At 54.0% G+C, this 26,793-nt stretch overlaps 11 protein-coding genes across 11 annotated transcripts; 6 read left to right on the top strand and 5 right to left on the bottom strand.

The window, feature by feature from the left end:
- Positions 1 to 667: 667 nt before the first annotated feature.
- PG986_001590 (uncharacterized protein) lies at positions 668 to 1,300 on the bottom strand (the record flags this gene model as incomplete). Its single annotated transcript, XM_066837812.1, has 1 exon — positions 668 to 1,300. One exon carries the CDS (start codon positions 1,298 to 1,300, stop codon positions 668 to 670), a length of 633 nt encoding a protein of 210 aa, XP_066706705.1.
- A 384-nt stretch (positions 1,301 to 1,684) lies between these two features.
- Positions 1,685 to 2,369, bottom strand: PG986_001591 (uncharacterized protein; the record flags this gene model as incomplete). The annotated part of the gene is made up of 2 exons (XM_066837813.1): positions 1,685 to 2,022; positions 2,132 to 2,369. 2 exons carry the CDS (start codon positions 2,367 to 2,369, stop codon positions 1,685 to 1,687), a joined length of 576 nt encoding a protein of 191 aa, XP_066706706.1.
- A 1,814-nt stretch (positions 2,370 to 4,183) lies between these two features.
- PG986_001592 (uncharacterized protein) lies at positions 4,184 to 5,293 on the top strand (the record flags this gene model as incomplete). Its single annotated transcript, XM_066837814.1, has 1 exon — positions 4,184 to 5,293. The coding sequence occupies one exon, from the start codon at positions 4,184 to 4,186 to the stop codon at positions 5,291 to 5,293; it is 1,110 nt and encodes a 369-aa protein (XP_066706707.1).
- Positions 5,294 to 6,336: 1,043 nt separating this feature from the next.
- PG986_001593 (uncharacterized protein) lies at positions 6,337 to 8,261 on the bottom strand (the record flags this gene model as incomplete). Its single annotated transcript, XM_066837815.1, has 2 exons — positions 6,337 to 7,666; positions 7,819 to 8,261. The coding sequence occupies 2 exons, from the start codon at positions 8,259 to 8,261 to the stop codon at positions 6,337 to 6,339; spliced, it is 1,773 nt and encodes a 590-aa protein (XP_066706708.1).
- A 1,314-nt stretch (positions 8,262 to 9,575) lies between these two features.
- PG986_001594 (cell cycle control protein) lies at positions 9,576 to 11,211 on the bottom strand (the record flags this gene model as incomplete). The annotated part of the gene is made up of 5 exons (XM_066837816.1): positions 9,576 to 9,581; positions 9,608 to 10,050; positions 10,116 to 11,027; positions 11,092 to 11,136; positions 11,199 to 11,211. 5 exons carry the CDS (start codon positions 11,209 to 11,211, stop codon positions 9,576 to 9,578), a joined length of 1,419 nt encoding a protein of 472 aa, XP_066706709.1.
- A 778-nt stretch (positions 11,212 to 11,989) lies between these two features.
- Positions 11,990 to 12,876, top strand: PG986_001595 (uncharacterized protein; the record flags this gene model as incomplete). The annotated part of the gene is made up of 3 exons (XM_066837817.1): positions 11,990 to 12,226; positions 12,303 to 12,599; positions 12,658 to 12,876. 3 exons carry the CDS (start codon positions 11,990 to 11,992, stop codon positions 12,874 to 12,876), a joined length of 753 nt encoding a protein of 250 aa, XP_066706710.1.
- A 767-nt stretch (positions 12,877 to 13,643) lies between these two features.
- PG986_001596 (uncharacterized protein) lies at positions 13,644 to 14,930 on the bottom strand (the record flags this gene model as incomplete). The annotated part of the gene is made up of 1 exon (XM_066837818.1): positions 13,644 to 14,930. The coding sequence occupies one exon, from the start codon at positions 14,928 to 14,930 to the stop codon at positions 13,644 to 13,646; it is 1,287 nt and encodes a 428-aa protein (XP_066706711.1).
- A 3,109-nt stretch (positions 14,931 to 18,039) lies between these two features.
- On the top strand, positions 18,040 to 19,255 carry PG986_001597 (uncharacterized protein; the record flags this gene model as incomplete). The annotated part of the gene is made up of 2 exons (XM_066837819.1): positions 18,040 to 18,989; positions 19,024 to 19,255. The coding sequence occupies 2 exons, from the start codon at positions 18,040 to 18,042 to the stop codon at positions 19,253 to 19,255; spliced, it is 1,182 nt and encodes a 393-aa protein (XP_066706712.1).
- A 1,026-nt stretch (positions 19,256 to 20,281) lies between these two features.
- Positions 20,282 to 23,732, top strand: PG986_001598 (WD repeat-containing protein; the record flags this gene model as incomplete). Its single annotated transcript, XM_066837820.1, has 4 exons — positions 20,282 to 20,459; positions 20,710 to 20,900; positions 20,957 to 22,743; positions 22,787 to 23,732. 4 exons carry the CDS (start codon positions 20,282 to 20,284, stop codon positions 23,730 to 23,732), a joined length of 3,102 nt encoding a protein of 1,033 aa, XP_066706713.1.
- A 679-nt stretch (positions 23,733 to 24,411) lies between these two features.
- On the top strand, positions 24,412 to 24,822 carry PG986_001599 (uncharacterized protein; the record flags this gene model as incomplete). Its single annotated transcript, XM_066837821.1, has 1 exon — positions 24,412 to 24,822. One exon carries the CDS (start codon positions 24,412 to 24,414, stop codon positions 24,820 to 24,822), a length of 411 nt encoding a protein of 136 aa, XP_066706714.1.
- An 859-nt stretch (positions 24,823 to 25,681) lies between these two features.
- Positions 25,682 to 26,380, top strand: PG986_001600 (uncharacterized protein; the record flags this gene model as incomplete). The annotated part of the gene is made up of 2 exons (XM_066837822.1): positions 25,682 to 25,732; positions 26,054 to 26,380. The coding sequence occupies 2 exons, from the start codon at positions 25,682 to 25,684 to the stop codon at positions 26,378 to 26,380; spliced, it is 378 nt and encodes a 125-aa protein (XP_066706715.1).
- Positions 26,381 to 26,793: the final 413 nt, after the last annotated feature.

The following is a 26,793-nucleotide window of genomic DNA, read 5'->3' on the forward strand; positions in this document are numbered from 1 at the left end:
AGTGGGCGTGAAGGCTTATCACATTGGAATTCCCTGGGTAATATCATCAGGGGGGCATCCTGTCATGCATTGGCGAGGGGTTCATGGCGTTTTTTTAGCTTATACTGAATGATTAATCAAGTAGTTTTAGAGCAGCGGCTTGGGTGTGGTATATCCAGGCGGTGATATAAACATTTAATGATTGAGATTATGACTTCACTCGTCCATCAAGTCGATTCCCTTTCTAGTAATATCTACTTCTGTACCGGCACTGGGAAGTGTGATCTAAGACCCGCGGCGGGAAGATACTGACTAGACTTGGATGCCGAAGCATTACCTGTAGTATACCTTGCCGAACATGAAGCTCAGTGGCGACGCCCACGCCATGGCAGCTTTGTGCCATCGATTCGTCAGTGTCGATGAGATTGCAGGGCAGGTCACAAGCGTCGGGGCATGTTTCCGCGTCTGTTATCGACGAGAATGCTCACTTGTGGCAATATATGTCTGACGGCCGCCAATAACGGTGACTGCCATCCAGTGTAGCCTGATGATGGGGTGGGAGGGCGGCGTCTTTAGAACCTGGACAGCAGCATCGACCGAGGCGCTGCTTCGAGCACGCCAACCCATCGGGTCGCCCATTATGGTTCTGAAGAGGTGGGATTTGGTCGTCGCAATAGCGGCCGCTTCCTCAATCCGCCTCGTCGTCCCCGAAACTCAGCTTGATCTTCTTGGCCTTCTTCTTGCCTCCCCCAGATGGCTTCGGGTTCGTCGTCGGTGTCGCCGCCGCCGCCGCCGTTTTCCCCTCCTCCTCCTCCTCCTCCTCCTTCCTCTTGTCGCTATTGCCACCACCACCCGCGATGGCCTTGGCCGCCTTGACGGCTCTGGAAACCTCGCGCTCGTCCTTCTCGTCGTCGTCTGCGCCGATCACCCGACCCACCTTGCGCTTCTTCGACGCGCCGATGGTGGCCGCCGCAGTTTCCTTCGCCGTGTTTTCCCCCTCCTGCTCGCCGTCTGCGCTTTCCGTAGTAGTCGCCTTCTTTGCTTCCGGGGCTGGTTTGTTGCCTTCTGTGGCGTTTCCGTCGTCGCCGTCAACGTCTGGCAGCTCGCCCGCCTTCATGTCCACGACGTTGCCGGCCTCGTCGAGCACCAGGGGCGCGTCCTCGGCCTCCTCGCTGGCGGTCCGGACGCGCGCGGTGCGCCGGCGCGCGGCGAGGATGGGGTCGGGCCCGCCGTCGGGGGCTTGGTGGCCGCGCAGGCGCGCGAGGAAGGGCGGCAGGGTCTGGTCGTAGCTGAGGTTCTTGGCGGTTATCTTGTCGGACATCTTGTCGGTTGGAGGTTGGGGTGGGTTCGCTGTGTACAAATTGGAAGACGGCGCACTAGGTATTGCACAGCTCTCGTGTTTGTGTAGGCCTAGAAGAGAGAGAGAGAGTGTGTGTGTGTACGTTTGTCGTGAAGAATGCGCTTGTATCGAAATGTTGACTGGGCGAAGATTGGTGTCGAGATGGTCTGTCGGTGGGAAAAGCTGTCAATGCCGGGAGCGTGGGGCCGTTCCTTGAGCTCTGCTCCCTGTCGTTCCGGTCCGGGAATGTTTAGACACAGCAGACCGAAGTTTTACTCTAGGACGTTTACCTTCTTTCCCATAATCAATTACCATAGAATTATCGAACGACCTGACATAACAAGAACAAACTTCATTTCCCTGACATCATATGCCAAACCATTTGGAATATAAATTGGCCAAGCCAGAATCGACCAAACCTCCACTGATCCCCGGCAGCTGCGTCAGCTGCAGCGACGTGTAGTCGGCCGGGTTGGGCTCGAACTGGATGTCCGAGTGCCAGAGCGCCGCGTCGTAGCGGCGCTCCTTGGCCTCCGTGTACTGAGAGATGGACTTGCGCGCCTGCGAGCTGTTGGTGCTGATCTCGGCGTCGTCCACGCCGAACTCGGACGTGTTGTTGAAGACCGGGTGGATGTGCAGCGTCGAGGTGGACGGCTTGCCTGTGAGCTGGCCAAGGCGATGGACGAAGCTTTTCTGGTGTTCATCTGTGAGGTTGTCCTGAGCACGGAAGAAGACCACACCGCGCCTGGAGACTGTAATTAAATATATGAGTATTCGTCCTGCAGCCGTGTAGAGGACGTGATGAAGCCTTACTGGTGATGGCTAGGTCCCGAAGCAGTTCATCCGCATTCGTGGCGCTCAGCAGGTCGTCGACGATATTCACATTGAGATACTCTCTCCCGATCACCGGGGTGGTCTCTTCATAGTCAAATTTATCCAAGGCACCGCTTAGTCGGAGAGGCTTGGGGTACGCTGTTGCACTCTCTGTAGTCGTTTCCCCTTTGAAGTGCAGGGAGGGAATGGGAAGTTCGAACAGGACGCTAGGAGCCATGCTGTAGTCTCTGAATGATTCCTGCCTTTGGGACGCGATTATCAGCCACTCTGAGTATGTCTACTTCCAGAAAAGCGAGCCTGTGGTTATTTATATATGCCTCTATGTAACCAAGAGAGGCTTGTCGTACACATTACACGAGCCCCAAGTTGCAATGAGGACGACGCGGGGAAGCTGACCACGCCATAGAGTATTTGCTCAAGCACGCAGAAATCGCGCCATAGCATGAAGAGTGCATCCTTCGAGGTCCTCGCTTTGATTGGTAGTTTTTGACTGACCATGATGCCTGCTATCAGAGCCCGGCCTGCAGAATCAAGAAGCTGTATTGGAGGACTTGAGAAACCTGCCGCATACCCCTCAGGGCCTGATCAACAACTCGGCAGTTCATGCTATACTTGTGCTATACAGCGTCTCCCATCAGGATAATCGACAGTCCGAGTATGTCATGGCATTTGGACCGTGTAAGCGCCAACATGAGGGTTTCGTAGGACGAGGCCTGAGGCACCAAGATGGGGTCTTCCCTTAGTAGGCACACAGCAGTTGCGTATAGGTGGTAAATCCGCGATCGAGAGTCATTGCTGGGGCGTACATATTTTTACCCCATTGCACTTAGAGAGAGGCGAGAACAAAGAAAGGGAGTATTTAAAAACGAAAAATGAAAGATCCCAAAGCGTAAATGGCAAAATAAACGGGAAGCAAGAAAAAAAAAACATTTATTTCGTTTTGGAAAAATCTCCATTATTAAAAATGACAAAAGATTTAACTTAGCATCTCTTGGTTTCGATCCAAGGACCTCCGGGTTATGAGCCCGGCGCGCTTCCCCCTGCGCCAAGATGCTTTGTTTGGTTGTTGTCAATTCGGCACTTATTGAGCTAGATACTAGATGAGCAATCAGACCATCCACACCAAACATACCTATCCAGGGGCTTCCAACTCAAAGCTTTACTGCAATTGACTCAACAACTTTCACGCGGTTACTAACATTGAAAGTCGGAACTTACCACTTGGGCCAGTGGCATATAGTCTGACTGTAGAACGCGCTCTCTGCCGATGCCCAATTGGTCCCTTTACCGGGTCAGAGCACCGAGGCGGAATGAGCTGTTATCGCTGCAAAACCATAACCAGTCCGCAATGCTCCGTCCCAGGCTCAAGTCAACTATACGATGAATCAATCACGTCTCAAATTCAAGCTTCGTAGGAGGCGCCAATGTACACTATCACAATAGCTGTTCATCATAGCACGAGCCTTAGTGTATCGCCGCGCCTGCAGAGGAGCGTCTGCTAATCATCAAGAGTCAAGATGGCTGTCTGACAGGAAGCCTGGCATATGGTAAATAAGAACCCAGCACGTTCAAGAGCAAATAGATTGGGCGCTCAAGACCAGACTCTACTCTTACCACGAGGGAATGCCTCGGAATTCCAGAAAGTCAAACCCAGGAAAAGAAAAGGCCACAAAGCCTCGCATCAATCTCCTCGAACTGTCGCATCAAGTAGTAATAGCTTTACTCGTACTTGCTCCCTTGTTGTATAGTCTCGCTATATTGCGAACATTATCAACCGAGACGGGTCGAAACAAAACCACGCTCCATCATTTCAACATCTGGGGTTTGCTTCTACCTACCACCCAAGCAGGCCAAGGAGACTCATTATAGAACAAACCGGAAGAAAAGACGCCTCTGCTAGCATGCTCTCATACGGACCCAACTCTCGGTGAGGCTTGAAGAGACCCCAACTCCATCGTACGGAGCTTCGAGGCGAGAAATACGCTGTCTCCCTTTCCGATTGACGGTCGTATCGGAAGACAAGAGTTCACAATGCAGGAAGCATCTCCGCGGGAGCAGGGAAGCTGCCGCCCCCTGCTGGCAAGCAATATTCGAGGCCAAAACCCGAACGCGACGTTGGTACGAAGTCCTTATACCGCCAGCCCGAGTTCCCCGGCAGGAAACACAGACGCCGACAACACTGGCACGACCTCCGGCAACAATGCGGCGCCGCCGACGAACGAACTGCCAGAGCACTTGCCTGTCAACGCCCGCCGTACGCAAGCATCAACGGGAGAGGCGAGCCGCAATATTTGCAGCTCCCGTTTCCGGGAACTGGGCCTTGACGAAACTTCGCCGCAGGGACTCCCAGGCGCTGCACCTGCGCTCTTACTTTCCCCACCATCGCTTGCGGAAACCAATGGGACAACTGCCGTCCAAGAATCAGAGCATCAGACTGTCAGCTCATGTTACCAAAGCGCTTTGAAAAGTGCAAAGTTCGCTCTGACGAGCCCTGCCTTGTCCCACGGCGAGAAACGGAAGCTTCGCGCTCTATGCGCCGCCTGCCAGCCAGCCCAGTTCCCTCTGTTGCAATACATGCACGGCACACCCGAACACCCCGATTTTTCTGGAAGCCCCCAACTCTCGGCCGAAGACGAGAGACGTTTCACGGCCGCAGTGCGCGCGGCAACGAACCGTCTCGTGGCGATTCTGGTAATAATAGCAGATATGAGACAGTTAGACGCCCAGTGGGCACAACATGGACTCAGCTCATGCCCGATCCAAGGCGGCCATGGGAGCGTATACGGGCACCTGTCTCAACGAAGAGGAGCCGCACAAGAACTGGACATTCGACTCGAAGCCGCCGAAGAGACCATTCGTGAGCAAACTGCATCCATGGGAGACATTCTTGCGAAGTATGGAGTGAAGGGCTCTGATTCGTTCGATTCCACTTGCTTAGTGACGCCGGCGGTGCCCCCAAGTGAAGAGCAAGGTCAGCCCGAGGAAAAGCAGCCAGCGCCTGGTTTTATACGACGCTGTTTACGTAGTATCAAGGCCGCTATGCATGATCCAGCTCTCCCTCCAATAGCGCAAGAGGGATCGGTGTATGATACTTGCGTCGGCAATAGCAAGGCGCCTCGCCGGGAAAGACGGCAATCGTAGTCACTCGCGTGCCAATACTCTACCGACAAGTCGTGCCAGGGAGCGAAGTAACACATGCGCTTCTCCGGACACTGGGCAACCGCCATGGAACCGCAAAGTCGAGACCCGGATCATACTTCGTCGATGCACACAGCCGCAGCGGAAGAGCAAAATATTCTGGAAAAGGGTTGAAGAGAACGTGAAATATTGTATTTTGAAGCTGAGCAAAGGCCAAACAGCGGGGAGGTGCAGGAAGCTGAAGGGATTGACGCCGGCAGGGAAAGGCTGTGGTGCCTTGTTATGAGGAGTGTTTGAGAGATGGTTACCATATATTGGATACACTGGGCGGCCCGGGTTGTGTGGCGACATCAGGGATCAATCGATGTTGGCTGGTCAAACCTCTCCATACTAGAAATTCGCCAATGGCCATCAGTCAAATAGAAAGAAAATTTGTATAGTTGAGGGTAACTGTGCCAGCCGTAATCTTACCCTTATGTACCTAGATCGTAGCGCATATATACCGCAAAGGCATGCGCTGCATACCGGTGCACTTGCATGGAACGTCCAATACGATATGGGTGCTGCATCTATAAAGGGCATGACAGTCGATGAATCCTATTAGTTAACTTCGCAGTTCAACTTGGGGAATTCCCATACTTGACGATGGACACGGTCTGCAGATTCAGTCTATTAATTTGAGGCAAAAGCGTCTATGATTTGCAAATGATTCCTTTGCTCATGCTTGAAGTCAATGCGATAGTTCGCCGACGAACGAGTACGCGCTGCTGAATTGTGTCGCTTGCCACCTTCCAACTCAACGTTTCGGGGGCTCGAATAAAGGCTTTGCCACGAAACTAAGGCTCTCGAGAGTCCACGCAATAACGATCCGGACTAGGACCGTGACTTATTTCATCCATTCCACAAAGCGACGCCCAACTCCAGCGCATGCAGCCATCCTGGACCCTCGGTCTCAACGCCATGCAAAGCAAATAGTATATGGTCACAACGTGAATCGTCATGAAGAGTTCGTTAAAAGAGTACAAGTGTGATGATGAGAGGCAGCATCATAGATAGATGCCGACCCAAGAAGGCTTGGTGCTGACGTCGGAAGTACAGCCGTCAACAGCACAAAGAGTTTTTGTTGCTCTGTTCGGGTCTGGCTTGAAGCCGACTTTGTGCGGATGTTTGGAGGTTGTAGTCTTGCGGTTCTTGTTGTCGTAACATCTCTTGCAATATACGTGTCCACAGGCCTTGACAGCCCAGAAGTGGCATTGGGGGTCCCTCCGGGTTTTCGCTTTCTTCGCCGGCGGTCCATTCTCGGCAGTCTCGTCCGGATCGTAGGTCAATTCCTCTTCGCAGCTGGGACATATGAGGATTTCCTCACCGCCAGTATCACGAGTGAAACCGTCTTGAGCCTTATGAGGGGGCTCATGCTGGGGTTTGAGCGGTCCAGCTGGCGCAGGTCCAGGCCGAGGTTGGAAAGGGTGCTGTCCGTAGTTGAGTTCTCGATTCAGATTGGCGAACGGACCAGGATTTGCATTGTAGTTGCCGTCTTCCCCCAACATCATAAGATCATCGTCAATCGGCGCGTGGACTGGCCCACGAATGTGATTTCCCATGCCGAAGAAACCGGCGAGAGGACCCCGGTTGAAAAAGTTCACCAATTGCGCCGCCACGGGTGCTGCTGGCCCTGGTGGAAGAGGGGGCAGTTGCCGCAAACCGAGGTTGTTAGGCGTCGGAGTGCGGATGTTAGCTACGCCGCCGTTGCCGTTGGGGGGTCGTTGCGCGCGCTGAGCGTGGTGGTGGTGGTGATGGTGATGATGGTGGTGGTGGTGGGCGTTTCTTCGAGATGCCGACCGGCCTCGCAATTCACCGCCGGCTGCTGCTTGGGGTTGTGGACTGAGTCCGTCCTCCGAATCTGAACTGAGTTCAATCACGGCTTGATTGCCAATATAGTTACTATCACTGCGATTCAGCCGTGGAGCATTGTCCCGGTGCTGTGATTGTCGCCGCCTTGCGTTCTGGGACTGATTGACCTGATCCTCTCCATCGTCACCCGTCAAATCAATCACTGCAGGTTCAGCCGGATTGTTCCAGCCATTCACGGCACTAACACTTCGACGCACTTCGACACCCACTAGCTCGTCACGATGGGGTCGCGCCTGTCTACCCCCAAAGAACAGGTCCATCCTGGGGAAGGGTAATTGTTCACCAAAGCCGGGCATTCCTTGGGCCTGAAACCCCAGCTGCGGTAGCTCTTGAACGTCGTCGTCGTCCTCCTCCTCCTCGTCCTCGCCGTATTCTTCCTCAAAATCAACCACGGCTTGCAGATAGTCTAGGCTGTCGGAAGAGTGGGAGGATTGGCGTGATCGATCTGGTGACGGGCGTAGGTCACTGTCGCCAAAGAGGCTGTCGATGTCGATCTGACGGTGGACTGGCTCGTCTTCGTCGTCGCTAATAAGATCGACTGCTTGATGATAAGCGGGCGGAGGATTCCAAGCGTCAAATTGAACCGGGGCCTGCTCGTAATCACTGTGCTGACGAACAAAAAGAGGTCCGTTGGGCAAAAAAAGTCGGCGCCGTTGTCGTGTTCAGAGTCCGATATTTCTCGGGGATGGTATGGCTCGCCGTCCAGCTGCTGAGATTCAGAGTCGGTCTCGGAGAACAAGTCGTCAAGATCCTCGGCAATGTCTTCGGAGGCTTCGTCTTCCGTAACTCTAGTGGCGGATGGGGATGCTCGGTTGTGCCACCACTGCACTTCGGCCGGTGCAATTCGACCACCAAAGTCAAGGGCGTTTTCTTCACTATCTGTGCTGCCGAGGCTTTCGGTGTCGCGGTCGTCTTCTCCGCCGGGGTGAATATGGTCGACGGTTGTGTCCGAGAGGGCGTCGGAGGAGTCAAAGTCTGAATCGTTGGCTAGGGTCGAGGAAGCTTCTGGGGCCTCAAAGTAAGGCGAAGGTGATGATGCCGGGGAAAGCGAATCGGCCATAACTCAATTTTTGAGAAGTGTCCCAAGTCAAGCTGCTCATGCGCAAGGCACGGAGCTGCTTGCCTATTTGTGGGGGATTGTGGCTTCTGTGCTTGCCTCCGACGCTCTATTCACTCACTGGAGAAACACATTGTCAGCACCGGTGCACCCAGGCCTCTCCACAGTGCAACAATTCAGATAAATATGGTAAGTTTCCGGCTCAGTTGGCTGGGACCAAAGGGACCTCGGACTCCCCTGCCAATAGAAATTGTGCAACGAGAATCCTCGAGCCTAATTTGCATGTGTAGAGAGGGGCAATTGGGGCAAGTTGAGGGTGAGCGACCATGAATCGGATTTATTAACATACCAAAATGACGGGCTTAGAGTAAGCCGGTTCTGTTACAGCCTTGCTTGCGGTTGCATGGCGCCTCTGTGCATACAGCCTGACCTCTTTGCACGCTGCGACGTGACGTCGCGGGTTGGCGAGATGGAGACGAATGCTGGGTATGGGATTCGGCTATGGAAGGGAAAGAAAAAGAGGAGGATGCCAGGGCACTGTTGTGGGCGATGGGACCACGAGGGCGTAACGTGGCGGATAAGGAAAAGGAAAAGGAACCAGAGCAAAACCTCCTAGTTTGAGCGGGTTGGTGTTGTTTGATCTCGGATGACAGCCTGGAAGTTGGGAACGGAAGGTAGGGTACTCACCTTCCTGTTCCTTCCCATCCCGTATGGCTGGCTTTCGCCTCCAGCTGCCCAAATGCCCATGGCATGGCCAAAAGGAGGTCTTCGGTGGTTACATACCTACACAGGACGTGCCACATCCGGCTCATGCGCACTTGCTGGTGGCGTGCCCAGAGTGAAGTAAGTACCTACATACCTCAATTTGTACATCCTACTGTTATTACCTGAGAAAATGCCCTAATTATTTCCGTAAACGCCGATCGCCGACACATCAAATATCAAATCAACCAGGCATGATTATGTCACTCTTCTGGACAACAACAACATTGATGCAGTCAACCAAACATTCGCCACGCGCTGTCCCTGTAAAAGGCTTCAGGGCTTTGGTATCATTACCTAACATACTGATCCTTGAGGCCGGCATTTCAGTATCCCGTGGTTGTTATACAGAGTATCGACTATAAACTAGACACTCGTTCTTCGCTCGACGACCCTTTCCGCTGGCACCATTGCCGTATGCATGTTTCGCTATTTGCTTTCACAACAGTCTGCTTCTACCACCCAAATTCACATCCCCTGCAAAATTTTGATTATCCGGCGGTGTACTGGTTTGGGAGTCACTCCCACCTTGATCCCCCGTTTCCCCAAAGTCCACTACTCCTGGGTCGACAAGATGGCGACCTGACCCTTTGATCCGCAACCACCAGCTGAGTAGCGTTGGGGCTCCAATCGAGACCCTTTGCTGGGAAGTCTGACCTCAAGATCTCGCTCCAGCTCTTGCTGCTCTTTGCGTAGTGCTGCACCACGACCCCCGTAGATCCACCGATGGCCAGAAACTGTTGCGAGTAGTCCCATGCGAGACTCTGAACGGCACAACCAGCCTCGAATGTCTTGACCTTGGCGGCATCGCCCTGTTTTCTGATGTCGAAGATTGTCACAATGTTCTCGCCTTCACCCGCTGCAGCAAACCAGAATCCGTTTTCCGAGAAAATAATAGCATGCACCGGCGCACCCAGCGAGAAAGACGTGGCTTGCTCGCCCGTGGCCGTCATGAAGACCTTGATCTCGCCCGACGCAGTACCGGCAGCGAAAAGATGCCCATCAGGATGAAACGCGCAAGTCGTCAAAGCTAGTGCACAACTGTTAGTAGGCAAGATAGATGTCATGTATGGGAATTTTGTCGTCTTGACTTACCAGAATCCGTAAAGACACGAGCCACGCGTGTGCTCTCCTTAAGATCGTAGAATACAAAGCTCTTATCTGAGCTTACCGAGGCCAACAGCTGCAACGACGGGTGGACAGCTAAGCCTGTCACGGGCGCGGAGTGCTCAGAGAAGTTGGCAACCTCTCGCTGGTCGACAAAAACCTTGACCGAGCCACTCGCTGTGGCCAAGACGATCTTATAGTTTATCCACGCGGATGCTGTCACAGGCTCGTGCAGCGTTAATGTATATTCCAGCTTGGACTGCACGCTGTTGTAAAAAACAACTTGGCCGCTTTGCCCTCCAATAGCAACATGGCCATCCCTGTGTGCAAATGCTGACATGTCCTCGACAGGGCCGGCGACTGTTCCTTGGACGGCGTAGGAAGAGATATCGGCCGAGGTCGCGGTGTCCTCGGGGATCGGGCGCTTCTTGCGCGACTTAGACAGCATCGCCTGGGTATCCTCGATCACCTGGATCACTTCGGAGGGTAGAGCGTCCGAGTCGATGGCCATGGAATCGGCGGCGGCATCGGCGGCGGCGGTGTTGCCGTTGTTCGAAACCGACACCTTGGAGAGGGCGCTCCTCGCTTCATCGCGCTCTCTGGTCAAGCGAGCAATGACGCGCACTGCCGCATCGTTCTGGTATAGCGCAGTGGATAGCTCCTCCCTGGTGCGTTGAAGCTGCTCGCGCAGATTGAAAGACTCGAGCGCCATGGCGTCCCATTCATTCTGGAAGGTAGAAAGTAGGGCGGGAATGGATGTGAGAGTAGGCGGTCGGGGGCGAACGACGCGTGCCGTTTTCACGGGTAGAAGGTCATCGAGGGTCAGGTCGGCGCCGGTAACAGGATCCTTTCCGTTCTCCTCGATCCATTTCTCGATCAGGCGTTTCTCAAAGACATTGCCTACGGAGAGTCAGTACCGGTCCACGAAGCTTGGGTTGGCGAGGCAGCGGATGCAGGAACGTACCTGAGATCTTGGAGATAACAGGCTCCTCGGCAGGCTCGCCAGAGACTATAGCACACGAGTTAGTAGCTGCATAGTAAGGAATGCAATTATGGCAAAAGGCGACTTACTTGCGCACAACATATTGGCTGTTTGGATATGTGATGCTGTTGTGCAGTTGCGGCGGGCGCATCTGTTACGAATATGGGAGAGGTCGGGAAGATTTATGTTCAGCCTCGTCAACTTGGGCCAAATCCAATTGATCAATCTCATGCAATGCAGCTCTGGTCAGGACCCGTTAGTGGAGCCCCTGGCGCTAGGCCTGTGCTTGGGTTCACTTGCTTTCAGGTCAGTTCAGGTAGCTGCCGCTCCTTGCATCACTGAGGTCAAGATCATGATTGGAACATTGAAGCCGGGCAATTGTTTTGGCATGCTTCAAGTTCAATGTTGATACCAAGCATATCAATTGAATGGATGCTTGAACCTTGCCCGTGCCAACGATACCCAAAGTCCTTACATGTACAGGCATGTCGTACTTACCTACAGGTTCCTCTGTGGTAAACACTGGGATCAGACATATGTATGTAGCTGAAAGAGAAGATAAAAACACCGGACCAATGGTTCTGGTGTTCTCGCCATCGTTCCTGTAGGTAACACCGGTAGAATGAATAATGTATTAAGCCATGAAGCGTAAGGTCTCTCGCGAGTTTCATACCAGCCGTGGCCGGTCCTGGACGCTACTCGACCGGTCGAAAGAGCCGTCTATCAAATCATTAGTGGCCGTCAACCGGCGGGGCGTGTGCAGTACCTACCAGCATCTGGTGCCCAGCTTGCATGGAGACGGGAGAGAGCACAGCACAAGCACATGCAGGATGAGGACCATGTTGGAACGATATCGATATCATAACGTGACGACCCCAAAATGCCTCAATTCACGCCCATGGAACTGAAGCTACGGATCAAACGCATCCCTAACCACAACGAACTCGGCGTCGGCTTCACAACCAAAGAGCGAAGCAACGTAGAAACGCCGCCCTACATCGAATTACAACCGCGCCGGACCCTTTCCGATTTTATGGAGGCTTCAAGTGCCTCATCGTCGTCTACGGCGGCGCCAGCGCCGTCGGCCACACCCGATGCAGCGCCCGCCCCCGCGCCCGCCCCCCTCCAACGCTGCTTCTCCTCCTTCGCTCCCTCCCATCGATTCGTTATCGACAGCGCCCATCAAAACTCAGATCGCCGTGCTGGATACACTCTTTGAGCGATCGACCGAGCTGCACACCCTCGTCCTCCCGACCTTGCGACGGAAGCGTACACCTACCGCCGATTCGGGGGCCGGTGGTCCTGGTCCTGCAACATCAGAGGTGGACCACGAGTCCCCTCTTTCCTCATATACGTCGCTCATACGGCACGTCGGCTCGCTGCTGGCCTCCCTGGCCTCCCAGTCGTCTTCTCCCGGCACTACTCCCAGCCCGCAGCAGCAGAAGCTGCACGGCATCCTGGGCTCGCACCCGCGGCTCGGGGCCAAGAAGGTCGAGTCGGCCCAGTCGCAAGCCGAGCAGGCAAAGCTGAACCAGGGGGGGCGCCGAGGAGGCCGAGAAGCTCAAGGCCCTGAACGATGAGTACGAGCAAAGGTTCCCCGGCCTGCGGTACGTCGTGTTCGTCAACGGACGGAGTCGGCCCGTCGTCATGGAGGACATGCGCAGGCGGATAGACAGAGGCGACTCTAAGGAGGAAGAGCAGGAGGCCATCAAGGCCATGGTGGACATTGCGTTGGATCGCGCAAAGAAGCTGAACGCAATCGACTGATGCGGATGAGTGCCGCGAAGAAACGAAGAGCCTCCAGGTTTGAGCCTTTGGTCTTGAACCGACCTCTGATAGCTTCCTACGGTGCAATGCCATACTCGCTTCATGTTAGGAGAAGCCGGTCTGAATTGACTTTCCCAAGGCAATCCGGAGCCCAGGACGAGAAGCAACACCCAAGAGAGATCTTGGTAACATCCTAGTGGCCGGTATCTGCAGAGCACTGTTCTCTAGCAGCTGCGGTGTTGAATATGCCAGCTTTACAGGTCCGGCAGATGTGTCTGGACGAAGAGAAGCTGGGCTACTGAAATGATCTGATAGGTTGCATTGGTAACCTGTAATGCCAGCCGCGATAGACATTGGGGCTGGCAATTTGCTACTCAGTATGTTGTAGAACGAGGGTTCCGAAGGAAGTGCACCTCATTGACACGGCGCAAATGCTTGAACTGGGTGCGCGGCATGGCCTATATACCAGCTTATACTAGGCCACACTATGTATCATTCTTCACGTTTGGAAACCAACATCGCTGCCAAACGACGGCGGGCGCTGTAGTATATACGGTACGGCGTTGGGCAAGACCAGGTTCGACTTATACAGCCCAATACGTATAATTATTAAACCATTTTCGAGCCGTCCAACGATACTGATCCCCTGCGGTTTTGTCAAATACTTATATATAATATGCGCAGCCCCTTTCTCTCCAAGGGCCAGTACGCGCCCATAGGATCAAACGATATGGCGAGTTCGTACCTTTCCCAACATATGCACACAGCTAAGCCCAAGGGATACCGTCAAGTTCGTCCAGGTACTCTTCATAGAAGTGCTCTTCCTCATCGTCCCTCGTTACATCTCCAGGTGATTTAGCAGCGCCGCCACCGAACAAGGCGCCAAAGTCGGTGTAGACGTCGTCCATGTCGTCGTCACTAAGATCAGCATATCGAAAGTCGTCATCGATGAATGGGAAGGCGGTCGACTCTTCTGCCTCATCGAGGTGGAGAGGCGTCATGATACTTGTGACGGGCGTGTGTGCGGTGGTTGTTGTTGGATAAGACTGATTCTGCTGCTGCCGCTGCGATGATTGTGCAGAGATAAGGTTCGCGGCGGTGTCATCACCAATAGAAGATCTACTTGAGTCGTTCATGCCGGCCTGCTGGGATATCTGGTTGCTGCCACCGTGGTGGTCCTTGGCAGCCGCAGTGCCGGAGGCGGGTGTGCCAGTCGTATGCGGCCGCCAAACGTGCGGTAAGGACATGCCGGCGGCGCTACCGCGTCCCGGGAACATGGCCCCGGTGGAAGCCGTCACCAGCTGCAAGCCATGGCCCATGACGCTCATGTCCGACATGCGCCACATCCGGTCGTGTCCTCTGGTCACGGCGGCCTGCCTCACGTTCAGTCGTACGCGGTTGAGGATCGCCGCCTTCCGTACCATGGCGGTCTGATGGCCCGCTTTCTTGGGGCCCATGGCCGCAAATTTGAGGAACCGCGAGAGTACGGGCGTGTCTTCGCCGGTTTCTCTGTTCAGGATATGCGTCGCAGGCAAGGAGTAGGGCTGCGACAAGCGCGAAGTGATGAGTCGGTGCCGCAGGCGCCTCTTTTTGCATGGGAGATGGTTGGTGTTTGGGCCATCGACGTCATGGGGAGCTCTCTGCCGTTTGGAAATATCAGGGGTCATGCTGTCTCTTTTCCCAGGGCCTGACAGATCTTTCGGTCCCGTTTCCGGGTTAATGCCCCTAGATTTGCCCGGGGTAGCTGCTGGCGTCTTGTCAAATCGGTTACTATCTCGTTCTGACGAGGATCTCACACTTGTCGAGCCCGGCCTCGAATCAAGGTCTAGTCGTAACCCTCCATTTGTCGCCGACGTAGTTCTGCTGAGCTCGTGGGCCGGGAGTTCAGGGAGGATATGTCCATCTGGCATGGCAGGGACGAAGAACCCGTCGTAGCCGGTGATGCTTCTGACATGCAGCCCGTTGTCAGGCAGATACGTTGGGGCTGATATCCTGATTTGAAGCAACTGTAAGGTCGGAACTCCAGCTGTCTCATGCAGTCTCTGGGAGACCATTGTATGACTATCCCATGGCTCAACCGGCTCGGATAAGTTATATCGGGGACACAACTCGACTGCTGCCATGGTGCGCCCGCTCTGCAAAACAAGACACTCAAGATTATTATATGAGCCCTTGGAGCCCTTGGAGCCCTTGGTCACCTAGTGGCTGGCTGATGCTGTTTCTCGGTTTTCGTCCCAATGCCGCGGCGTCCGTAGTACCTTTCACCAGCGCCCACGTGCAATAAAAGGAGCTGCCACAGCAAAGTGAGACCGAAGGCTACGTTGGGAAGTATACCATCTTTGCTGAGTCTTCCTCGCTTCAAGTCGCGCGTTGTCCTACACTGTATTGTATAGTGTAGGAAACGCAAACGACGAGCGTCGAATTCTGTGCGCAATGAGATTTGTGGTGTTGCTTTGCGCTTTCCCGACTCCCTGTCCAGCGCTAGACCGCAAGTAGCCGGAAGGGTCCGTGGTAAGTGAAGCGGCCTTCTTGGAATGAGGCCGGATGCCCTTGCGATTTGGGTGCCGTTGTGGTTTGGGGATAACCTAGAGGAGGCCGAAAAGCGGTGGACGTGGCCGGAAACCCCAGGAACGTGGCAAGTGGTGGGTTCGTTCCAGTAAGGCTACAAAAGCAACACGACGATGGACACAGCCGATGCCTGCCGGGCTGTCTGCCGCTTGTATTGAGTGCGATTGATTGAGTGCGAGAGGGACATGGCGTAAGACCCGATTAGGTGTTGTAAGAGCGACAACCGAAAAAGACGAGGAGGTGGCGCGCGGGGAGGGAGGGTGTGATCCTTTAGTAAAGGCACGTAGGCGAGTAGACAACCCATTTGCGATAGATGACCACCTAGCCACGTATACACATTGTCTCTCGTGGTCGGTGAAGGAGCGTGACTTGGAATCTCATTAAAATGCCTTTGCCGCTTCCTCTATCCCTGGCTGGAAGAAGCTTCCTGCGTATAAGTTTCGATCATGTACGAATATGTATGTACCATGTAGTATGTAGGTAGGTATGGTACGTCTACATGCACATATCTAAGTACATGGATGCCCTTCAACCATCCCGCCTGTCCGTCCGTCCGGGACATCATCCTTGGTGGAAAACTGCATTCAAGTCTACCTGCTTTAGGATGTAGGTACCTATCTTTCTGTATTCCTACTGGCGAAAGGGACTGGCTTCTTTGGCCCGGCTTTCGTAACTGAAGTTAGGCGACTGTTGATGGCCTTTTCAGCCAGGTTGAGTATAATGCCTCACCCCCGAAGATCAAATCCCGACGCAGCAATAGTTGTACAGAGTACAGCAGTACATCGGAGATCCGACAGAAAGTACACACCTACCGTGCTACAACCTACCAACCTTTCCAACCCCTGGTCGTTTTGCCATGAAGCTCGAATGCAAGGGAACTATGTAACTTTGGGGGGCATGGTTGGTTCCCGGGATCAACCCAGGCCCCCTCATTTCAAGCACCCCGGATTCCATTTCTTTTGTTTCCCCAGACCCCCTCCAGACCTGGAGAGCAAAGATCGGCAGACATGCAAAGGCTTGTTCTTATTCAGCTACACGCTCTCTTTCCAGTCTATAGAATTGCCCCTTTTTATTGTCAACACGGCCGCCCATCACATAACGATTTCTTACCTCTTACTGACAACTAAGCCGTGATGAGTCTATAATTTGTACGGGGCGATGTACGCATGGTGTATCCATCACGGAGGCAGTCCTCCACTGGCTTACGTTGAATACCTGTCTCTAGAATGGACAGCCTACGCGTCCAATAACACCTACTGTGGAAGGTCTGGTTCAGCGGCAAGGATTTAAGGATGCTCCGACGGTGTGCCTGGGCCAATGACTGCTGTCCTGGCGGTCACGCGGACTGCAGAAAAGGAAGATGACCACAGACCAGGACGAGACTAGGCAGGCCGTGTCTGGGGTTTTGGCTCCTTGGCTCTTCTGGCACTCTTCCTATTGGCATCGGCGTGGGCTAACACTATGTGCGAATACCACATGCCTGGCTTTCTCATGGCAATCATGTGCATGGTGTATTACGCCAACAAATAATTGCTTTTGCTACATGCGAAACGGGCAGGCCAATCTATCTCATAATCATTTCCTGGCAGCTGCATGAGAGATGAACTTTTTACGAGGCTACCTGGTTACGACATGACCTGCGCTGCACCGAGACAGCCTCAAGGCACATAAACTCGTACTACCACGTCCGACCTTGGTTGGAGGCCGACGCGAAGCAGCAACTGGCGACCAACGACGAGATTATTCGTTGTATACTTGTATCGAGCGGAAAACACTAAGATCAATCGGTGCGAGCGTCCCACTTGCATCGCGGGTCGGGCTGGGCCGTTATTGGATATCTGGGCATGTCAGGCTCATGCTTGGTGCAGTTGACTATTTTTGATTTCAGTCGTTTAAGAATTACGTACCCATTCAAGGCATCTACAGTCCAAATCTCCTACTCATGGATGAACATAAGATGTCCAGAAACCATCTATACATACATACATGTAAGTATGCAATAAGGGTGCATCCCACTTTTATCGCTAATCTGGCAGCCATTGTGAACATCCATGTTGAGTAACAAACTCGTTGCTGACGTCAAAGACGTGAACATAATGGAATATCTTACCCCAATCAAAGCGCGTTTCTGTTGTTACGTCCCACCGTAGAAACCTTTGTTTGACAAGAGTCACTTCTACTGGCAAATAAGAACATATAACTGTTGATGGCTGCCAATTGAAGCGAACTGTACTGTCACGAAAGGGATTCAAGTTGATGACCCAGCCGTTAGCGCCCTATCTGACTGAGTCCGCCCTGATACCCAACCCCGCCACGGTACTGGGCCTTATCGACCAGCCCAAGCAGTGACGACAGCGGGGTAAATGCTTCGATTTTAGCCAGCAACTCTCCCGCTTGACAGAGATCTACCACTACTGAGTTGGGGCAGGCTGTCGCAAAAAAAAAAAAAAAAATACCTAACCTACCTACTTACCTATAGACCTGAATCAGGAACACCGCATATTTGGAGCCACACGAATCAACTTCCCAAATATCCTCCGATACTACTACTGTTGCACACAAAGGCAGACAGCAGGCCGAGGCGAGACAGCCACCATGCAACTGGTCGGGGCAAAGTCTTCCCAACGCCTCAATGACGTTGGCGAAGGCAGCGTGACTCTGCTACCTGTAGAGCCCGAAGACATGTGGCATGCCAACAATCTGATATCGCCCGAAGATGTCATCAGAGCTCACGCCGTCCGCAAGGTCACCACAGAATCCAAAACTGGAAGCACCCACTCCGAGCGCGTTCACACTGACCTCACCATACGAGTCACGTCAACCTTTTTCGACACGGCCGCATCCGCGCTGCACGTCACTGGCACGGTCATCGTCGAGAACAGCTTCGTCAATATCGGCCAGTATCACACCCTCGATCTCGAGCTGAGCCGCCCTTTCACCATATGGAAGAAGAATGGCTGGGACTCTGTCGCAACAGAAACCCTGAACGAGTCCCTGAAGCAGGACAAGGAGGGAACTGTCGCCGCTGTGGTTATGCAGGAGGGAGTCGCCAACATCTGTCTTATTACCGAATATCGGACCATTCTAAAGCAGCGCGTCGAGAGCACAATACCCAAGAAGCGGGCGGCTAGTTCGGATCAGACATCGGGGATGCGCCGTTTCTTCGACAAGACGCTGACGACGCTCATGCGTAGCATCGATTTCGGCACTCCTCGCCCTCTGCTGCTGGCAAGCCCCGGCTTCGTAGCAGGGGATTTCAAAAAGTACATATCCGAAGAGGGAACCAGGAGGGCCGACAAGACCATGATGGCCATGGCCAAGGAAGCAACAGTGGTGCACTCGTCTTCCGGGCACCTGCACAGCCTGAACGAGATCCTGAAGAGCCCCGAGGTACTGGCAACGATGAAAGACATGAAGTTCTCCAAGGAGACGCGGTACATGGACGAACTCTTTGCTCGCCTCCGCAAGGACGACGGGCGCGCATGGTACGGTGTCTCGACGGTAGTGAAAGCAGTCAACGAGGGTGCTGTCGGAAGGGGGTGGGGGTGTGTTGATGGTCAACAACTCCCTCTTCCGAAGCTTGGACCTAGCCACGAGGAAAAAGTACGTTGCACTGGTTGACAGGGTGCGGGAAGATGGCGGCGAAGCCAGGATTCTCAGTAGCGACCACGAAAGTGGGCAGAGGTTGGACGCCCTAGGCGGTATTGCCGCAATCCTCACGTACCCAATGCATGGACTGGATGATGAAGATGACGACGAAGGAGATGGCCAAAACGGCGACATAGAAGAAGAAGAAGACTTGATAATATAAACTAAGGAGTGCGATTCGGAAGCACAATAGCAACACGAGTATTGCAATCCTCGAGTCTCGATGGCACTGACGACCTCAAAATCACCCACATGCGATCTACTTACTATCAAATAGCCCTCTAGGCTCCTCGCGGCCCCTCGCAGCCCCCTCGCAGCTCCTGAAGTGTCCATGATAGAAGTACCCCAGCGTGTGTGCCTAGGTACTGTTACATGTTACACGCGGGTAGGTCGCCAGGCACGTAAGTTGTGGTGGTGAACAAAGGCCCTGAAGACTGAGATGCAATTAACATATGCTGAAGCAAGTGCTACTACAATCCGAGATGCGCAACTCAATTTGACCATGAGACCCCGGCGATTTTGCCTTTTGGGTTCCAGAGATCTGATAATTGGAGTGTGTCCAGAAACAAAGTAACCCGAGATGTGACATAAAAACTGGATGACGTACTAATCACTTAACCTTAAGCAAACGGACGTCATGGGCCCAACCGCCCGGCGGCAGAAACGAATCAAATAAACAGCGTCGGACGGGGAACAATACCCACGCCCAGCCAGAGCCAGGCCTTTGGCCACGATGCGATGCACCGCATACAAGTACTGCCCGCCTGACACATGTGCACGGTAGGCAGGCGTCCGTAGGTAGTTAGGATTCGGTTTTGCGATACTCTGCGACAAACACTGTCCTCCCTGTTCCGCAAAGTAAAGTATTAATAGATGCTCTTGGACCCCGCCGCCTCTGGGGCTGGTGTTTCTGTTCTGGCCACTCGGGGCCTTTTCTGTCCGATTCGATGCATTAAGATAATCTTAGGCACGCACTTACTACATTATCATATGAGAGTTCGCATATCATGGCACTGCCATGCTTTCCATGATCCACCCAACCAGCCTCTGACTGATAGGACGACCCTAACTCGGACGATATTCCAATCCGCGGTTGCCGAGGGCACAGCCGCTACCTAGCCAAAAAGCACATACATTGTCAGCAAGGGACGACGCCAACTCCTCGATTCTCAGGAGCGCATGATGGAAAATGTCCAGCTCTACTCCCGCTGTCAAAGTCCCAAGCGGCGCCCGCCTCCATGACGATAGCTCCCGCGTGCTGTCTGATGGAAGTGGTGCCAGTCGCGCTACCTCCAAGCCCGACGGCGCGGGCTCTGCGAACAACGAACCGTCCAACTCTCAAGATGCTCTCTCGAATGCCCAGCAAGGTACGTGACATGTCAGCACAAGCCCGCCGTATCTTAGTGCCTTGTCGGCCATCCTCCAGCACAGCCTCCTGCGGAAGCAGCATGGTACGATGTCCATTTGACCTGTAGCTGCGGGATGCGCTTCCTTGCCTGTGATTGTGATTACAGCACGCTCACGCATACACGGCATGCCGCCCCCACGACGTTGCAGGCTATGAACAACGATGATCTGTATTGGATGACATTCGAACTGACAGGCCCACTCCAATAGGCAGCAACATTCATGTACCCTCATCCGCCACGGGCAGAAAAGGACCATCGAAACTATCGCGGAAGGACACCATCGCCAAGGATGGCAAAGACAATTCGAACAAGAACGGAGTTGCACCGATCACGCCGTCGCCTCCTGCAATTGACCCATTATCGCACGTTAGTTTGCTCCCTGCCGTTTTGGTTTGGCCGGTAGGCGCGACCGTCAAGAACTGGCTGGAAGCTAATGTTTGTTCCATTGCACGTAGCATATCTTCGTGAGAACTAACACGGATCGTTCCATACCCGCGCGCCTGTTCACCTCCGGCAGACCCGACAGCCCGGCCACCGTCAATGAAGGGCTTCCTCGCCCCAGCTCGGATCTCGCAGCGAAGCAGCTTACGGCGCCCACGCCCGAGCCTGCCAAAGAGAAGAAGAAGGGCAATTTCCTGAGTCGCCTGAGTATGATCGGAAACAAGAAAAAGGATGACGACGACAACGACGACGCCTCGGAGTTTAGCGAGCGAAGGACGGAAGGCGCCAACGCCGTCGTCTTCTCCTCAACCGTTGAGGCCGGTGGCTACATACCGCACCATAAAGAGCCCCCGCGGTACATCCGGGTTCGATCCCATAACAAGAAACTCAAGGAGTTCAACCGCATGTTCCTCGCGCAGGAGCTGGTAGGGACTCGTCCTCTTCCCGATGGTAGCGACAAGTCATTCGAGGAGGGCTCAGGCAGAACGACCCATGCGCTTGGCTCAAAGAACGTCACGGCGGGCGGGCCGGTCTGGGCAGTCGAATTCAGCAAAGATGGAAAGTACCTCGCGACGGCCGGCAAGGACAGGGTTGTTCGCATTTGGGCCGTCATGTCGTCACAGGAAGACAGAGCGGCATATGACGAGTGCGAGATAGACCAAGGCTCCTACGGCGAGCGGTTGAGCGCGCCAGTATTCCATCCCAACCCTGTGCGAGAGTTTGTTGGCCATACCGGCGAGATTTTGGACCTCAGCTGGAGCAAAAACAACTTTTTATTGTCGTCTTCCATGGATAAGACGGTGCGTTTATGGCACATAAGCCGGCCGGAGTGCCTGTGCACTTTCAAACACAAAGACTTTGTCACGTCGATAGCTTTCCATCCCCGAGACGATCGCTTCTTTCTGGCCGGTTCGCTCGATTCCGTGCTACGGCTCTGGAGCATCCCGGACAAAGCGGTTGCCTACTCGAGCCAGCTGGCCGACCTCATTACGGCGGTGACATTTTCGCCAGATGGGAAGACATGCATTGCGGGCTGCCTGAACGGCCTGTGTACTTTTTACGAGACGGAAGGTTTGAAATTCCAGACCCAAGTCCACGTACGGTCATCCAGAGGTAAGAATGCCAAAGGCAGCAAGATTACAGGTATACAAGCCATGTCCTTTCCGCCGGACGACCCGAATGGCGAAGTCAAGGTCCTTATCACGTCCAATGACTCGCGCATTCGAATATATGGGCTGCACGACAAGCTCCTTGAACTGAAATTCAAGGGCCACGAGAACGCCTGTAACCAGATTCGCGCGAGCTTCAGCGACGACGGCAACTACATCATCTGTGGCAGCGAGGATCGGAAGTCCTTCATTTGGTCGACAGCCACGACTCACTCGACCAACAAGGAGAAACGACCCTACGAATACTTCGAGGCCCATCCTACCGTCGTGACGCAGGCGATCTTCGTCCCGACCGCGACAAGACAGCTTCTTCAATCCTCCCATGACCCAGTCTTTACTCTATGCAATCCACCCCCTGTGACTCTGCGTAGTATGGAAGAGTCGACAACCGCCAGCCAGAGCGGGCTCGCTCCAGAACCAGCGGAGGCGCCTGCGGTCCGGGAGCCTGAACAAACGCCGGCCTTTGTGGCCCGTTCGAAGCATTATGACGGCAATATTATTGTGACGGCCGATCAAGAGGGCATGATCAAGGTGTTCCGACAGGATTGCGCTTTCAAGAAGCGCCGTCATGACAACTGGGAGACGGGCTCCTCTTTCTCGCGGAAGCTCGGGGAGAGAGGGAGTGCTGGGACGTTCAGGCAGCATCGTGACCCGGACCAGCGCCAGCAGTGTTAGGGATCCGAACTCGCGCCGGGGATCTGTCAGTAAGCGGCTCTCTGGACTGGGCACGCAGCTGACTCCCGACAACATAAACTCGTGGCGGCAAAACATCGAAGGCACAGCCAGTCGTCCTAATTCGATCGTCATATCGACGCCTGCTCGCAGCGAGCGGTCCATCAGCCCCGCCAAAGCCCGCACCCCCGTCACATCCAGTGCGGCGACACTTGCCGCGGAGGCTCGGCGGCAACCATATGCAAACACGTCGCCCAGTAGCGTGCAGCCGACAAGCCCTACAGCCAGCATCAGAACAACTGGGCGCCGGGAGCAGCTGAATAGCCCCACGCTGCCGCCCACGCCAAGCTTTTCATTCCGTAGCATGGATGGCGAGGACGAGGACGAACTTCGTCTCGATCCGGCGGGTGCAAGTTATAGTTTCTGGAACCTCAACCGATGGCGCAATATAGGCGGGACGGCCAGGGGTGGCAGCACGAGCGGGCCTGGCTTGGGCTCCTTACAAAAGGGCCACATCCGTGCCCAGAGCGAGGTGCCCGAAGCCGCTGCCGCGCTCATTGAGCCTATCCCCATACCTGACGACGAGCGCCGCCAAAGTTTAGGCTCACATGCCTTGGCAGGACCAGGGGCGTCTCGCACATCCAACGAGTCGCCAAGGGGCAGCAGAGAGATACCTCGCCGCCGCAAAAGCATACCTCTTAGCAACGGGATTGCGTCTGTCCAAGCTGCGGAGGGCGGGCGTCTGGCGCCACCGACACCGACCCGTCCCCGGCGCTCTCAGTCAAGCAATCGCAGCCGCTTCAGTTCTGAAGTATCCAGCGAAGGTGCGAGCGACGAAAGTGAAGATATGCAGTGTTCCAAGTGTGGCGGGCACGAATTCAAGGCCAAGAAAGTCGGCGGACGGCAAAGATTGCTCTGCGCGGCCTGCGGGAGGATGGTGGATGCTTAGATGGCTTTAGGCAATCTATCGTCTCTCCTTTTACTATGACAGGATAAGGGGTGAAAAGCGAGTGCATGGCTCATGGCCGTGTTTATATTACTTCGTGAAGGGGCGATGTTTTGATTGGAGCTGTTGGTGCATATGCATATAAAGGCGTTACGGGGACAAGGAGGGCAGTTGAGAGCTGTCGGACTTTCTTTTTTCTACAGCGTGATGTATCAAGATACCATTTGCCTTGAAAATACGACTAGATGTATCATAACCCATGCCAACAACGTTTGCGTTCGTCTGCTATTTGCAATATACTCTTCACAAACTTTTTTGGAACAAGAGCTAAGGAAAGGAAGACATGGTAATGCTAGGGAATTATTGACCTGTAGCAAAACCTCCCGAATTGCAGCCAGTTTAGCTTGCAATGTCTTGCTTGTGTTGATCAATACCCCGTCTTGCGGAACTAGTATACCCCAGCTGAAGCTGTCGATCGTCATACTGCTTTCAGTGGCTACCTAAGTTCCGCTGCGGGGAACATTTCTAGAACCTTTAAGCCCAAACCTCGGATTTGTCATCAGTTCTTCCTTTCATATGGCCGAAGCACCAGCAGCAATAACCAGTCGCTTCTAAGACAGACTTCTACTTACCTATCTGTCAACGGATCGAATAAGCAAACACACACACCATTCCCACCAAGATGGCGGCGGCTGACAAAGTCACGACCATCGCCAGCGCCAGCGAGTTCGACGCCCTGCTCGGCGCCAACACGTACGCCGTCGTCGACTTCCACGCGACCTGGTGCGGGCCGTGCAAGGCCATGGCGCCCGCCTTCGAGCAGCACGCGGCGCAGCACGCGCGCCCCGGGCGCGTCGCGTTCGCCAAGGTGGACATTGACGCCGTGCCAGACGTCGCGGCGCGCTACCGCATCACCACCATCCCCACCTTCTTGTTCGTCAAGGACGGCGACGCCTACGAGGACATCCGCACGGCGAGCCCGCCCAAGCTCAAGGCGGCCGTCGAGGACGTGGTGAAGGAGCTTGCGAAGGAGGGGGCGGATGCGGCCAAGGGCCAGAACGAGGTGGCGGCGGCGCTCAAGGATGAGGATTAGTGAAAATTGGCGAATTTTGGACTTGCTTACGTCCATGTTGCCCGGCTTTGCGGATGAATTGGCAATTACCATAGTCAACGGTGATGGGCTTTCTTACTTGGTGTACCTTCAGTATGCATACGCTATGTTCCTCCCCGTACTTTCCCTTTCACCGATGGTTATAGCAAAATACCAACAGCCATAGTATGGTTCAAAAATGTCTCACATGGGTAGAGACGGAGGATCAGGATATAACCTGGGCAGTTGGCTGAATCCTGTTCGGTTGGATTGATCGCAAACTTGATCAACGCGCCAACGACTACATACTTGCGGTTGGCCGAAACGATCAAGAGCTTGATCAACCCACTGGTTCTTACTGGCTGATTTAATCATGGCCTTGGTCAGGTTTGAAATTGCATATGCATGCGGGGTGGTCGTCATCCATGCAGCAAGAGGAAGCTGACGTCCTGCCCGATTAGATGTTCAAGCCCAGGCATCGAGTACAGTCGGGCTGTCCACCGCGGGGTATGGACAAACACCGCAGTCTATGTAGAGCGTGCGACTTAACAGTATACTTGTTGGTCATTGACTTGATCAATTGCAGAGGATGAGGTGTAATGCCAGAATGGCTTTGAAAGGAGGGTGTCATGGGCTGGCTGGTTCGCGAACCACGCAAGGCTTTTCTTCCTATGCATCCGGAGAAGCGTGAGCATAGCAGACATTTCTATTGGTATTGCGCAGTGCTGGACCCGTGCCGAGCAAAGGATGACGCCCATGCTAATCTGAGATCACAGTCCAACAAAAAGACAATCTAAATTACAGTTCTCATCAATCATCTCCTTGAGTTGTTCTCGGATGCTCTGTTCTTGTGTTGCCCCTCATGTCGTCTCAGAAAGGAGTAAGGACTTGGCAGTTGTGGTATTGGTATTGTGTAAGTACCCACGCAGTCTCGTTGGTAATACGGTAGATGGAATGTGTCCGCAACAGGAAGAAGGGGAGAAAAGAATCGCGCGGTTGACTAACGAATGGTTCAAAATAATAGTGCTGGTGTAACGAAGGCCCTATAAGTAGGGATTTGCATGAGCATTGTCCCTCTTGCGAGAGGAGGAAGCGTCAGAGCTGCCCTGAGGAATGCCCCCAGGGGAAAGTAAGCGATTTTAAGAGTGGTCTTAATGGGGTCGGGAATTCCCAGCAGGAGAGGAGAGAGGGGCTTAAGAGCAAACCAGGTGCAGATGCGGCTCTGCTTCTGCAGACACCCCTTGAGTCCCAAAGCAACGTTGGCCAAGATGAGGCTCCGAACCCACACCACCCAAGTTTCATGCGCAACCACAGAGCCTCAATTGCCGACGATGACAGCACGGCAGACTATCAGCAACCTCCCAATGGACTCCATAACCAGGTTGGCACATGCGCTAGAGACGAGTACCACGCTACATGGAAGTTCTCGGAGACGCCAGATGAGGCTCTGCCCATTGCACACGATGAAGAGTACGTGACTGGAACCGGTTATTGCGTTGGACCTCCTGCAGGCAGCCCTCCTATCCGTGTCGCGACTCATGAGGCTCTGCAACCCCTTTGAGCAAGTGGAACAAGGTCTGGAACCAGCTATTCCCGAACTTCGAGCAGCCCCGTTCGCCCTATCGCGATGAGAAGCACGAGATCGACCAGTTCGTGCAGTTCTTCCTGCGGGCTCTGCAGAAATCTATGTCGGGGTTGATGCCACAGGATCGGCAAAGGATCGCTACCCTGCTGCAGTACGAGGCGTCACGTTGGCGGACTGAGCCGGGGGAACCACTGGATCATAGGCTCATATTGGCCGGTCCGCTTGCGACAAAAGGTGGTGGAACGTTCGGGGATCATCGCATTCAAGCGACCAGCTTGGGGTCGTCGGAAGCGCGATGGCATACATTCGACAACGAAGCGATAGACGTTTCGTAATGTATGTGGGTAGTGTTTCGTCTTATCCATTCGGGAATCTTTGACTGCCACATG

This window comes from Apiospora aurea (assembly GCF_038362705.1).
Source record: "Apiospora aurea strain CBS 24483 chromosome Unknown utg000001l_segment0_segment0, whole genome shotgun sequence".
NCBI classification, from domain to species: Eukaryota; Fungi; Ascomycota; class Sordariomycetes; order Amphisphaeriales; family Apiosporaceae; genus Apiospora; species Apiospora aurea.